At 67.4% G+C, this 12866-nt stretch overlaps 3 protein-coding genes across 3 annotated transcripts in view; all 3 read left to right on the top strand.

Annotated features, from left to right (window-relative positions):
* The window catches only part of MNEG_3856 (flagellar associated protein), a gene marked incomplete at both ends in the record, with an annotated part of 2998 nt that extends 2667 nt beyond the window's left edge, over positions 1-331 (top strand). The window contains one exon of the mRNA XM_014047667.1: positions 118-331. Within this exon, the coding sequence (XP_013903121.1) occupies positions 118-331 (214 nt within the window). The remainder of the gene's footprint in view (positions 1-117) is intronic.
* A 2547-nt stretch (positions 332-2878) lies between these two features.
* MNEG_3855 (hypothetical protein) lies at positions 2879-4568 on the top strand (the record flags this gene model as incomplete). Its single annotated transcript, XM_014047666.1, has 2 exons — positions 2879-2923; positions 3123-4568. 2 exons carry the CDS (start codon positions 2879-2881, stop codon positions 4566-4568), a joined length of 1491 nt encoding a protein of 496 aa, XP_013903120.1.
* Positions 4569-8292: 3724 nt separating this feature from the next.
* Positions 8293-12603, top strand: MNEG_3854 (hypothetical protein; the record flags this gene model as incomplete). Its single annotated transcript, XM_014047665.1, has 7 exons — positions 8293-10254; positions 10415-10438; positions 10884-10967; positions 11101-11394; positions 11612-11717; positions 12017-12121; positions 12452-12603. 7 exons carry the CDS (start codon positions 8293-8295, stop codon positions 12601-12603), a joined length of 2727 nt encoding a protein of 908 aa, XP_013903119.1.
* Positions 12604-12866: the final 263 nt, after the last annotated feature.

Raw genomic sequence — 12866 nt, 5'->3', positions numbered from 1 at the left:
GCCGCGCCCCGCCCCGCCCGCGGGCCCTGCCGGCGCCGGCGCTGCCGCGGGCGACAGCCCCGACGCAGGGGGCGCAGGCGGCGCCGCAGGCGCGGCCGGCCCCTCGGGTGCGTTCAGGCCGGCGGCGTTCCCGAAAAAGGGGCGGCAGGCGACGTTTGAGCGGTTTCCAGAGTACGTACACGACCCGGAGGAGCCGCGCATCGCCGCGCGTGCCGCCGCGCGCAAGGAGGAGCGCGAGCGGCTAGCCGCGCGTGGCGCCGGCGGCGCGTGGCGGCCGGGGGGCGGGGTCAAGTCGGACGCGACGCGCTCGATTGTGCGGATGAACCTGTGAGGCCGGTACTGGGACCGGCGGCCGGCCTGCTGTAGCATCTGCTCACCATGCTGTATAATCTGCCTGCCCCGTCGGCAGGGCACGCAGCCCGCCGAACGCCATCACACGTTGCACCCTGCAAGGCGCGGCATCCTTTGGCTGGCAATGCAAGTGCGTGTGCGTGTACCTTGCGCAAAAATCCTGTCTTCGCACGGATGTGGCGCTCTCCTGTACAGATTGCGCGGTTGGCTGCTCTGCTGTGGCGGTTTTGCTTGGGGCCGCCGCCGGCCCTGTGGGATAGGGATTGCCACAGATCAAAGCGAGAAACAGTCCAGCGGTGCAGAAAGAATGAAGCAACTCATCCTGCAGGGGCTTGACGGCAAAATAATGCCAGGTGTGGAGTGGCTGCCCACAGGGCACATGCCAGCAGCTGGTCTGCAAGTCTTGCCGCTGATTTTCTTGCTGTATGCTGCAGCACCTGCTGCACAAACGCCACGTGCTGCGCACCTGGACAACACACAGTGGAACGTGAGAGCTGGTTCTCAAGCTCTACAATAAATTGGTGTCAACTTCCCACTGATGACAGACGCCCCAACAGCAGCATCTGCACTGTTCCTCAAGGACTGCGGTGCAAAGCCATGCATATGTAGTCGAACAAGCTTACTAGAGCTTTATCGGTGGGTGGATACCGATTCACAGCCCACGCGTGAGCACATGATGTGCACAGTCACTCCGAGTGTCCCGGTGTTTTGGACGGTCTTGCGCCGCATTCTCATGCGTCCTGACAGAATGGCACATCACACATTGAAAACCTGAAAGCAACACTTGATAAGTCCATGCAACCCGTGCTTCAAACCGTGACTCGGAACCTGTGAGCCGAGAGGGCGCAGCGGTGGGAGCCCTGGGATGGATGACGGTGTACGTCGTACCGGGGCGTGGACTGAGGAGGTAAGCATGATGGCTACTTGCGCAGGCGAAGCCTGTGCGGCCAGCGTCCACGAAGTGATGATGAGCCCCGGGTGCCCGTGCCAGTGCCTCGTGGGCGTGCGCGGGGTATAATACGATAGGAGCATGAGCAGGTTGAATCAGCTATTCAGCGAGCAGCGCGGCGCAGCGGCGTCGCCCGCGTTGATGAAGCATATTTGTTTGCTGTCGATTGAGGTGCCGCAGACCGCAGGCCAGCGCAACTCTCCCGCGGCGCCAATGCGTATGCTGCCCCAAGCCCAACAACATGGCACCCAGTGATTCGCGGCCAATGAGCACCTTTTCTCGCCATCAGCACGGCCAACGCGACAGCTGCGTTGACGCAGGGCCCTGCCCGACCAGCACTCCGCCCCACCCTCAACCCACGCAGGAGGATGCGCTGCTGTGCACCCTGGTGTCAGAAGTGGGGACCAAAAGCTGGACCCGCGTAGCCACTCGCATGGGCGGCATACGCAGCGGCAAGAGCTGCAGGCTCAGGTGATTTCCTGGAGCGGCGCCCGCCCCAGCCCCTGGCAGACCAGTCTTTTGGGCCTCCTGGCAGACCTACCTTTGCTTGAGCCATCATCAAGTGCCGAACTGCTGCTGCCGCCGCCGCCGCCACTGCCGCCGCCGCTGCACCACCTGCCCGTCGCGCCGCCGGCGCTGGCGCCACGGCCGACGCACGCTTCCGCCGCTCACATCCCGCCGACCGTTGCTGCGCGGCGCCTGGACAGGTGGCACAACCAGCTTGACCCTGGTGTAAACAAGACACCCTTCACTGAGTGGGAGCAGGCGGTGATTGTCAAGGTGAGGCCACACGTCGTCGTCAACCTCCGAACCGCCCTGCCGCCAGCGCCCGAGGCCCCGTTCCCGCGCCGCGCCGCGGCCGGCCGGCGCCGCTGCAGCCGGGGCGACGCCAGGGTTTTGGGAGCGCCACGGGGCGTGCGACGTTCGCACCTGGCCGCCGCCCTGCAGCTGCGAATGCACTCTCCCCTGCGCACACCCAGCTTTTCCTGCGTGTCCGGAATTTGCGGCCTGGGGCTCTCCACCGCTGCCCGCCTGAGGCCCCCTCTCTTGGACCGCGCCCGCCGCCTTTGGTCACAGGCCCAGGCCCTCCCAAAATACAGCAACCGCTGGGCGGCCATCGCGCGCCTATTGCAGTGCCGCACCGACAACGCCGTCAAGAACCACTGGCACGCGACGCTCAACAGGAGGGCGCTGGCCGGGACGCTCAAGAACAGGCAAGCGCGCAGGGGCCGACGGGTTTTTGGGGCCGCGGGACCGCCTCAGATTCAGAGGCGTTGCTGCCCAGCGAAGGCTGCTCTGTGGGCGTGCAGCAGCACTGGTGCAGCTTCTCGCGCACGCGGGCAGGTCGCCGCGCTCTGCTCCGACTGGCCGGCGCGACGGGAACCTGGCGTTGCAGGCGCCAGGCGCGGGGTCTGCAACGCTGCAGCGCTCTTGAGCCGAGCATCTCTGCCGCCCCAGGGTCTGCGCTCACCGTGCGCATCCCCAACCCCGCCCTACTCCGGACCGTCTCGCTGCATCCACGTGCGCAGGTACCTCGAGCAGGGGGCCGACCTGGAGTGGCTGCTGGCCAATCCAGAGATGAGGGACGCCGGGGAGGTGGCGCGCAGCTCGGGCAGCAAGCGGGTGAGCATGCGCCCACGCCGCGCGGCCGCAAAACTGGGGGAGGGCACGTGTTCTGGAACCAGCCAGCACGGCAAGGGAAGGTCTTGCGCGTTGAGCGTCCTGACTGTGGTATTAAGCAGGGTGTTGGGACCCTAAATCCAGACCCCGCAAGTATCTGTGCTGGACCCAGCCCCCTGCCCCCCACTGCGAAACCCCGCAGGTCATGGGCGCAGTGCGCGAGAACGGTTTCAACGCCCGCGGCGCCGCTGCGCGCGCCCAGAAGCGCGCACGCGCGCAGGCCGGCGCCAGCGAGGCCGACGCCCCCGCGCCCGAGCGGCGCGCGAGCAGCAGCAGCAGCTGCGACGTCGCCCCTGGGCCGCATGCGGTCAAGGCCGCAGGCGGCGCGCCTGGCGCTGGGGACGCGCCTGGCGGCGCGCCTGCGTGCCTCAGTGCCAACGCACAACAGCAGCGCGGGGGCATGCCTGAGATCAAGCACGACCCGGCGGCTTTCGCGGCTGCAATGGCGTTGCCTGGTGGCGCTTTGCAGGCGTTGCCTGGTCTACCGGACCTGGGCGCCCCGCCGCGCGCCGCCGCTGCGACAGCTGCCGCTGCCGCCGCGGCGGAGGTGTACTCCGTGCTGAACGGCGCCGGCTACCTGTCGCCGCTAGGGCGCTGCGGCGATGGTGGGGCGGCGTCGCCGGCGGCGGGCGGGCAGCAGCAGCTGCAGCAGCAGCAGCAGCGCGCCACGGCCACTTGGAGCGGCAGCTTCGACAGCAGCGCCACTTGCGTCGATTTTGGGGGGCACAACTGGCCCCACGCCACGCCCACAGACGTGGCGTTGCACGGCCGTTTGCAGCTCCAGCACGCCGTGTCTGCGCCTATGTCGCAGTTCGCGGCCGCCGGCCTGCCGCCAGCGTCGCCGGCCATCGCGCCCGGCGCGTCGGCGGCCGTCCCGCGTGGTGGTTTTCAGGGGCACAGTGCGACGGCGAGCCCGAGCACGGACCAGCGCTGCGGCGCGGCTGCGCTCAGGGCAGGCACAGCCGCCGCGGAGTACGGCGCGCAGCCGTGGCTGCTGGCGGCCCAGCTGTCAGAGCAGGAGGAGCAGCTGAGGCAGCGGGTGTCCCAAGACAGCGGCCTCAGGGAGCAGCTGCACGAGCGACTGCAGCTGCTGCAACGGCGGCAGGAGCGCGCGCAGCAGCTGCAGGCGCTGCTGCAGCAGCAGCAGGCGCAGGCGCTGCAGCAGCAGCAGCTGTATGAGCAGCAGCGGCACCTCGCGCAGGTGCAGCAGCAGCTGCACGCGCTGCACCGCCACGCGCACTCGCACATGCTGCTACCGCAGCTCTCTGAGGGCGCGGCCGGGGCGCTGCTCCCTTACGGCTTTGGTGCTGAAGGCCACCCTGCAGAGTTCATGGCAGCTCCGCCCCACGCCGACCTGGTCGCAGGCGGCGGCTGCGCGCTCGGCGGCGTGCACGGCTGCCACCCGCACCATGACGCGTCGGCGGCTGCGGCGCATGCGCTGGCATATGAGGTGCCCGCGCCGCTCACGCATGGCTATGCGCATGCGGAGGCGCAGCAGCTCGCGGACTGCGGCCAGGGGCATGGGCATGGCGAGATCGATCTGGCGGAGGACGTGGATCTGGACATGCTGCTGGACTGGATGAGCTGAGGCGCACTGTGATCTGGGCGGCACACTCTGGGGGGACAACCTGCATAGCAAGCCGGGGAATTCGTGTGCCGCCTGCTGGCACCAGCAATACACTCCCGCCTTTTTCAAGGCGATATGTCCAGGGGTTGCGGAGAAAACCGGGGCTCGCTCCTGCCACGCACGGCACAAGGCCGGCGTGGCGCAAAACAGAGGCGACTGTGCCTGTTTCTGACGCCTGTCGCTCGCTGCGAGTCTGCATGCGCGCTGTGCGGCGCCCTCGCCGCCCGCACAACCAACAGAGTGGGACGGCCTGCTCATGAGCCGCTGGTAGAGATCCTGTGTCTGTTTCGCGCCGCGCTGGGTGTGGGGGCCTTTTATCACTGAGCTGGCCAACAGGTCTCTTTCGACTGCTGCCGTTTGGGTGCTTGGGGATCCGTCACCTGCGGCTCAGATGACGCCATAGCATACGCAGCATCGCACAGCATATAGCACGGCGCCGACCTCTGCGCCCCGCCTGCCCTTCCACACTGCAGCCCCTTCCTTTGCAGGGGGGCTGTTTGGTCTCGCGCATGGCGCTGCACACAACACTGGTGCCGCCGGGGCGTCCGCCAGTCGCCCGCGCCCTGGTCTCTTGCGTGCCGGCACGGCTGGCAGAGCAGGGCTGATGACGTACCAACGCATGGCTTTCGGAAATCGGGACGCTCTGGCGCTCTGCAGCGAGCTCGCGCCCCTGCAGATGGGGCCCCGGGTCCGCACTGAACTACAGGGGTTTTCTTGGGCCTAGCTTCAGGCGTGCATGTCTTCACGCAGGCAACAAGCCCGCGGGCGGCTCCCAATGCTCAAGGACACCCACACTTTCAAAGCCCACGCTTTGTGGCGACTGACCCTTACCTTTGACCGGGGCCGAGCTACCCTCGCGATGTGGCCCCTTGCGACGACAGGCGCCGGCCGTGTCGGCTGGCGCCGCGCCCGCTCCTCAGGGCCGCGGGGCTGGCAAGCGGCAGGAGACGCCGCTCGGCGTGCCAGGGCTCGCCGAGGGGCCGACAGGGGAGCGGCGCGCGTCTGCAGGATCCCTGTCTGCACGGGCTGGGGGCACGTCACCAATGACTGCTGGTGGGGTACAATTGACCTTTCTACCTTCCTCTAAGAGCACCGGGAGCACCGCCGCTACCTTGCTCCGCCTCTCTTGCTTTAAAACACCTACGTATGATGCGTCTTCTGCATATGCATCCGGGGATCAAAGTGCCACTCCTGCCCGCCCATCCATGCATCTTGGTGTTTTGTGTGTGTCCGTGCGCTTTTGGGGGGCGTGCACTCGTGTACTTGGCTGCTGCCGCCTCCAGCAGCCGCCTCTAGGGGCCAGCCCCCGCTGCGGGCGCGTATGGCCCACTACTTATGGGATCTGCAAGCTGGCAAGCTGGCAAGGTCCTGCCCGTTCGCGGCATGCCGAGGGAGCACTCCTTGCTCCCTCGCACTCCTGACTCCCTCCTTCCACCCGTTTGCGAAGCGCAACTGATCTGCCCACCAGCAGCGGTGCTTGCGCCTTTCGACATTTCCCGGGTCATGTGGCGTGCAGAGCAGCCGTCCGTAGAGCTCACTTCCCTGATGATGGTGTTCCTGAAGTTTTGGGGGGCAGCACTGAGGCCTGCACACGCGTTCGCATCCCAACCCTGGGCAGCGATGGCAGTGCCGGTACCCTGCGTGTCATCACGAAAAGCGTGGCAACCCATGCCACCACACACGCACATACACGCACATGTGAAGTACACACCTTTTCGCGCACTCTTAGCCGACCCGTCTGTGCGGCGGCGGAGGAGCACATCGCAGCGAGGGATGGGCCGCCATGCCACATCAGAATGAACGACTGCAGCTGCACTGGCCTGCGGTGCCTCTTGCTTGATGAACGCGCGTGCATTCATAACGCACGGCGCGTTTCTCAACACAGACACTGCGGCACCCCTTGCGCCGTGACACCTGACCGGTTCGAGTGGCGGGCGCAGCGCACCGTTGTCGCGCAGGCCATTGGCTTCGGTCCAGACAGTGTTCACAACGCTCGATGACTCAGCACTGCCGACGAATCTCTGCCAGTGCAAACTGGCCCCTCACTTTTGTTACACCCTAACAAATGAAGCTTGTGTAAAATGTTCAAAAGCGTTCCCTACGAACGGCGTGGCGGCATGCAGTAATTTCTCTTGTCAACGCTACCCCTGATCGAGGGAGTGACTTTCGGCAAGTCAGGATGGTCAACCCTTGCGGGGCTTGCCGGCGTGGCCGCATTCCAACATGCTCAACTCACCCTTTGTTGGCATCTGGTTCTGGCGCGCTTAGGGCAGGTGGCGCTTGCCAGGGGCACTGGAGCAACGCAGGTGTGAACCAGGTCTGGACAGGCCAACAACAAGCAGCTGCTCATCCCATTTGTCAGTGTCTTCGATTACACGGTATGACCATGTGCAGCTCAGATGATGACAATCACCAGTGCGTCGTTCCAAGATACAGTATTGTACAAAACTCGGGTGCAGCGCGCGATCTGTGCATATCAGCGTGGGCTGCCCCGGCATCCTCCGTTGCCGCCGTCATTTATGCATAATATGGGAGGAAATCATTCCCACGCTGCGCTTATGAACCGGCTGCATCGCCCAGCGCACCTATTGTCGAATGCAGCGGCGCCCTCCGTTCAATGCGATCGTGGGCTGTCACGCCACCGCGACCTCACGCGCGGCTGCGTGCCCCGCCAGTCAATGTTCTCTTAATTAAGCAGTGAACAGCATGCAGCAGGGCTACTACAATCCTTTGATTCACGTACCGCACGTTCCGCCTGCCCAAGCCAGCACGCCGCAGGTTGCTTAGGCACCTGCGACCGTCACGCCTGCCCTGCTTGACATTGATTTATTGTGCATGCGTGCACCTCTCCGCATGGGGCGCACATGCCCGCCTGCATGCGGCAAGCAAACTGTACATGCGCTCGCAGTGCATTCGCACCCAGCCATGCTGTGCTGCGCCACGCTCGCAGGGGGATAGTGGGGGCAAGTGGGCGGCTTTCCTGGATGATCATCCCGGTGGTGTCGGCTCGCACGCCGCGCCGCTGCAACAGCGCACATGGGGCGCAACGCCATCGAGCACCACGTCTGCTCGGACAGTGGAGCGCACCGCGGTTGGCGCGAACGCCAGCGCATGGCAGCTGCACGGCTGTGGCAGCTTGCAAGGGGGTGAGCAGCCGCTCACCTTTGTCTGTGGCGCTGGCATGGGCGCTGGTGGCGGCGACGGGTCATTTTTGGTGCCAGGGCGATCCGGCCGAGGCGCCAGCCCTGTGCATGGCCAGGGCTTTTTTGATGCCAGCAGCTCATTTCGGGCACGGCAGCAATGGCAGCAGCAGCAACAGCAGCGGCTACCAGCGCAGCAGCAGCGGACGCAGGTGCAAGGGCAGCAGCAGCAGCAGCAGCAGCAGCAGCAGCAGCATGCACCTGAGCAAGCCGTGTGGATGCACTGGCGGCCACATGAGGGGGCTCAGCCAGTGAGCCTTGAGAATGGTGGACCGCAGCAGGAGCATCAACAGCACCAGCACCAGCAGCAGCAGCAGCAGCAGCAGCAGCAGCAGCAGCAGCAGCACTCGGGGCCAAGCTGGCAGGCATGGGACCAAGGCGGACCGCAAGCCCATCAGCAGGGCTGGCAAGTACCAGGCCGCCTGCAGCGCCGCCAAAATCACAGCCTCGCACCTCAGTCGGCCCTCGCGTCTGTGCCATGGCTGATGCAAAGGGCACCTGCTGATTGGCAGCCGTCAAAGCAACAACAGCAGCAAAGGCAGCGACAGGAGCATGGGGCGCAACACCTGGATCCTGAGCAGAGTCAGGCACAGCAGCGTCAGCAACAGCGGCAGCAGCAGCAGCAGCAGCAGCAGCAGCAGCAGCAGCATTGGCGCTACCAGTCAGAGCTAACAGAGCAGCAGCAGTACCTTCGACACCGGCAGGAGAGGCAACACCAAAAGCACGAGCAGGAGTGGGATCGGGCTCTGCTGTTGCCCCACGACAACCTGCAGCAGCAGCAGCAGCGGCAGCAGCAGCAGCAGCAGCAGCAGCAGCAGCAGCAGCAGCAGCAGCAGCAACAGCAGCCCCAGCAGCAGCAACGGCAGCACCAGCAGCAACAACAGCAGCCAATTCAGCAGCAGCAACAGCCCCCTGCACTTGCCCAGCACAGCCACGCAACATGGCCGTCGGCCTCAGCAAGCTGGGGCCCCGCCCCAAACAAGCCTGTGGCGCGCAACCCCCGAGAGACTGGGTCCGGCTGGGGCGCGGCGGCGTCTGCTGCCAGTCGCCCCGCGGCCAACACCCGCCCACAGGGCGCGCGCAAGGTGCCCGCCGCCGCCGGCGGCACGCCCGCCGGCCGGGGCCAGCAACAGCAGAGGCCCCACGGCGCCAAGGGGCGTGGCGCGGGCGCGAGCGAGCGTCAGCCGCAGAAGAGCCGCGGCGCAGGGGCCGGTGGCCCTGGCATCAACATCACATTCGAGCTTGTCAAGCACCCGGCCGGCGAGGCCGCGGCGGCGCGCGCCCCGAAGCTCAAGCAGGCGACCATTGGGGACACGCTGGCGCGCCACCACCAACAGGCCAAGCGGCAGGGAGAGGAGGGGCAGCGGCATGCGGGGGTCCAGAGGGAAGGCGAGGGGACGCTGCCAAGCCAGGGCGGCCAGCAGGCGCAGCGGGAGGGCGCAGGGGCCAACGGTTCTAAGGATGATGACGACGATTTTCAGAACCCGCAGTGGCAGGAGGCCGTGGCACCATCTGCACGTGCGGCAGCGGCTGCCAGCGGGGGAGCTGCGCGCGGCGGCGGCGCGGGCAGCGGCGGCGCAGCGCGAAGCGGCGGCGGCGGCGGCGGCGGTGGTGGCGCGAAGAGGCGCGCCTCGGGCTCAGCCGCAGGCGGCGGCCGGAGCGGCCGTGCCGCAAAGGCGCAGAAGCAGCTGCCACCGGCGGCACTGACGGTGCTTGACCTTCTCAAACAGGAGTCAGCCGCCGCCCAGGGCGGCGCCGCCGCGGCGCCCCGCGCGCTCGACGCCGCCGCGCCCGCCGCCTGGGCGGCGTTGCAGTCGTGCGTGCGCGGCGCGCGGGGCTGGGTCCTGGAGCTGCTGATGGCGGCGGACGCCCCTGCAGCCGCGGAGGGCGGCGGGCCGGCGAGGTTCTACTACCCCGCCTCCCAGGGCCTCAGCAAGGCGCAGCTCAAAGAGCTGCGGAAGGCGGCCCGCGGCGGGCCGGCTGCGGTTGCGGCGGCGGACGACGACGGCGGGGCGGCAGGCGCGGCGTCCGGCGGGCTGCCAGCCGGGTGCTTCAGCTGGGTGGCTGGGGTGGCCCTCATGCCGCTCGCTGACGACAACCAAAGCGCCCGGTCGGCCGCAGCTGCATCACCAGCTCCGCCGCCGCGGCCGCCGCCATGGCACGGTGAAGGACAAGCCCAGCCGCAATCCAGGGCTGCCGCCAGCAGCGCCGGCGAGGGCGCTGGCGCCGGTGGCGGCAGCTGCTACGTCCTGCGAACCGCGCCCGACGGCGCCCGCGCGGCGCTCGCGGCCCCGGCGCTCGCCGCGCTGCGGCTGGCGCTCACGGGCTGCGGGCGCGGCGCGCCGTGCGTGTGCTGCGACGCCAAGGCGGCGCTGGTCGCGCTTGCGGGGCTGGGGCTGCAGCTGCCGGCGGCGGCTGACCTCACACTGGTGGACCCTCTCGTGCTGGTGAGTCCCTGGGCAGGCCGTTCTTTGACAACCCTTCATGTGTGTTGCAATGGTCAGCAATGAGTCCCAGCGCATGATCCGCAAGCGAGCACATTGCGCCAAGCACACCTATTGCCTGCTGCAAACGATCTGCCGCGCTGGGCGCACTACGCGGCCGCAGGGTTGGATGGTGGACCCTCAGCAGGTGGGTTGCTGCGTTTACGCAGAGGGGGCATGGGGACATGTGGGGGCATGTGCGACACTCACATTGTGTACATGTGCATGTACATTCATGTGTGTGTATGAGCTGGGGGAGGGGGGCGGGATGTGTGTATCTGTGTCTGTGTGCGCGTGTATGTGTGCATGTGCCTGCATGTACGTGGGTATGCCTGCATGCGGTTACGTGCGCCTGCATGCGTGCGCATGTGCAGCCTGTTTCAGATGGACCGCGCATCAGGCGCGCCCTTTTTGATCTGGTCAACCCATGGTCTCAAGGTTGCTGCGCGCATGTGCAAAGCCTTCGGCCCCCTTAGCACCCAGACGTGGCTGCCTGCCTGCCCCCCACACATGCCTTTGGGTGAGTGCGCTGCCAATGGATGCGGCCAGGCCCACCTTCCTCGCCCTCCGTGGCTCCTGAACCACCCTCGCAGTCTGGGTCCTACCAGCTGGATCTTCTGCTCACCAAATATGGCCTGCAGGCGGCAGCAGCGGCGCCGCCGGGGCAGCAGCAGCAGGTGTGTGGGTCGAGTCCGCACGCTACTTAACATCCATATCCCGTCACACCGCTGACGCGGGCGGCGCCTGGGATACTGGGGGGATTGGGAGGAACGAGCGCACGCCGGGGCTTGCCTACGACCTTGAACGAAGGGGCGGCTTGGGCAGCTTCCCGATGACTCGCCCGGCCTGGGCAGCCCGGTGCCGCCAGTGCTGGCCGTCTGGTCGCTGGCAGCAGAGGCGCTCAACCTCGAGCTCTCTCGTTGGGACCCCTCGCCCCTGCCACACCGGCGCCGTCGATCGCAGGACGGGGCGGCGGCGGACGAGGACGCGGCGCCGCTGCGCGCGATGTGCCGCCAGATGGCGGCCGCAGCGCGGCTGGCCGACGCGCTGCCGGCGCGGCTGAGGGGACGGGTGTCGGCGGCCGCCATCCGGCTGGAGACCAAGGTGCGTGCCGCGGCGGGGGGCCCTCCCGCCCCGTGTCTTGGAAAGTCGCCCTTCTCCGCAGCGGCTCGGCTCCCCGTTCCACCCCTGCCTCGACCCCCGGCATCTTGCCACATGAGTGGCCACCTTTCAGCAAGAGTCCAGCGACATTAAAACACTACTCAAAGCCGGTTGATCACCAAAGCAACCTCATGCGAGCACCCCTCTTTTTAAATGGCAGATGGCGGGAGTCCTGGCGAAAATGGAGCTTGCTGGCGTCGGCTGCTGCCCCTCAGTCCTGGCCGGCCACCGGCCCGCCATCGTGGCGCGGATGGCGGCGATACAGGGTGGGCGGGTGGGGCGGCGCTGGGGTCGGGTTGCTTGGGGATGCGTATGGCACATCGAGCAGGGACGAGACTGCGTGAGATGCCCAGAGTGGGGAGCCGCAACGTCTTCCCTCCGGCCGCCTCGCTTGCCTCACGCACAATTACACATGCTCTTCCCCACCTCACACATACACATACGCATGCAAACACATGCACACGCACACACGCACACGCACGAACGCACACACACACACACACTTGTATTCACTGACACACTCTTTACAGATCCTTCCACACCCTCACTGTCCTCTCCCCCACAGCGCGCGCCGAGGCGCTGGCAGGGCGCCCCTTCAACATCGCGTCCGCCGGCCAGCTGGCGGCAGTCTTGTACGAAGACCTGCGCCTGCCCCTGCCGGCCAACACAGGTGCGCGCCCAACAGGCTCTTGTTCACAAGATCACAGCAGACTTGCCCGTGCCAGCGGACACCGCCCCATGCGCGTCCGCTGTGTTGTGTCGATCGCAAGCCCCTGCGCCCGCCCACCGCGCGCGCTCGGGCGGTCTGCGCCGTGTGCCTCGTGGGAGCGTCCCCTGCTCTGCTGCAGTGCCTGCCTGTGGCCGCCCTGGCCCCAGCTTTCACGCGCACCGACAAAGCGAGGACCCCCCAGAACCATGGTTTTTCCTCCATGCGGCTTCTCTAAGTTGATACAACCATCGCCGCCCTCGCGCGCACCTCGCCCCCACGCCCCCCGCCAAGGCGCCCGCGGCGCGGCCAAGACGCACGCCCCGACCGACGAGCCGGCGCTCCGCCAGCTGGCGCCGCTGCACGAGCTGCCCGGCTTGGTCATCGAGCACAGGTGGAGGGGTCAGGGGGCGGGGCCAGCTGGGATGCGGGGCGGCAGCGTTTGACGCCAACGCTGCGGCGGCCGCACACGCGCGTGGTCAAAGCTCGCATTCGCACGACGGAGGGCGCGCCCTCGCGGCTACGGCCGCTGCCTGCAGGTGCGTCAGGGCGTCGGTTTGGGGGCGGCGCCGCTCGCCTTGGCCGTGTTTGCGTCGCGGCGGCAGCTCGGCGCGTCGCGGGGGCAGCGGAGGCCGCATCTCGCCGAGCTGCGTAGAGCACACGCCTCGCCTGCTTCCGCCCGACGGCTCCCGCAGGTGCCTGGTCAACC

This window comes from Monoraphidium neglectum (assembly GCF_000611645.1).
Source record: "Monoraphidium neglectum strain SAG 48.87 unplaced genomic scaffold scaffold00506, whole genome shotgun sequence".
Lineage (NCBI taxonomy): Eukaryota > Viridiplantae > Chlorophyta > Chlorophyceae > Sphaeropleales > Selenastraceae > Monoraphidium > Monoraphidium neglectum.
The sequence above is the reverse complement of the archived record's forward strand: the minus strand, read 5'-3'. Positions and strand labels throughout refer to the sequence as shown.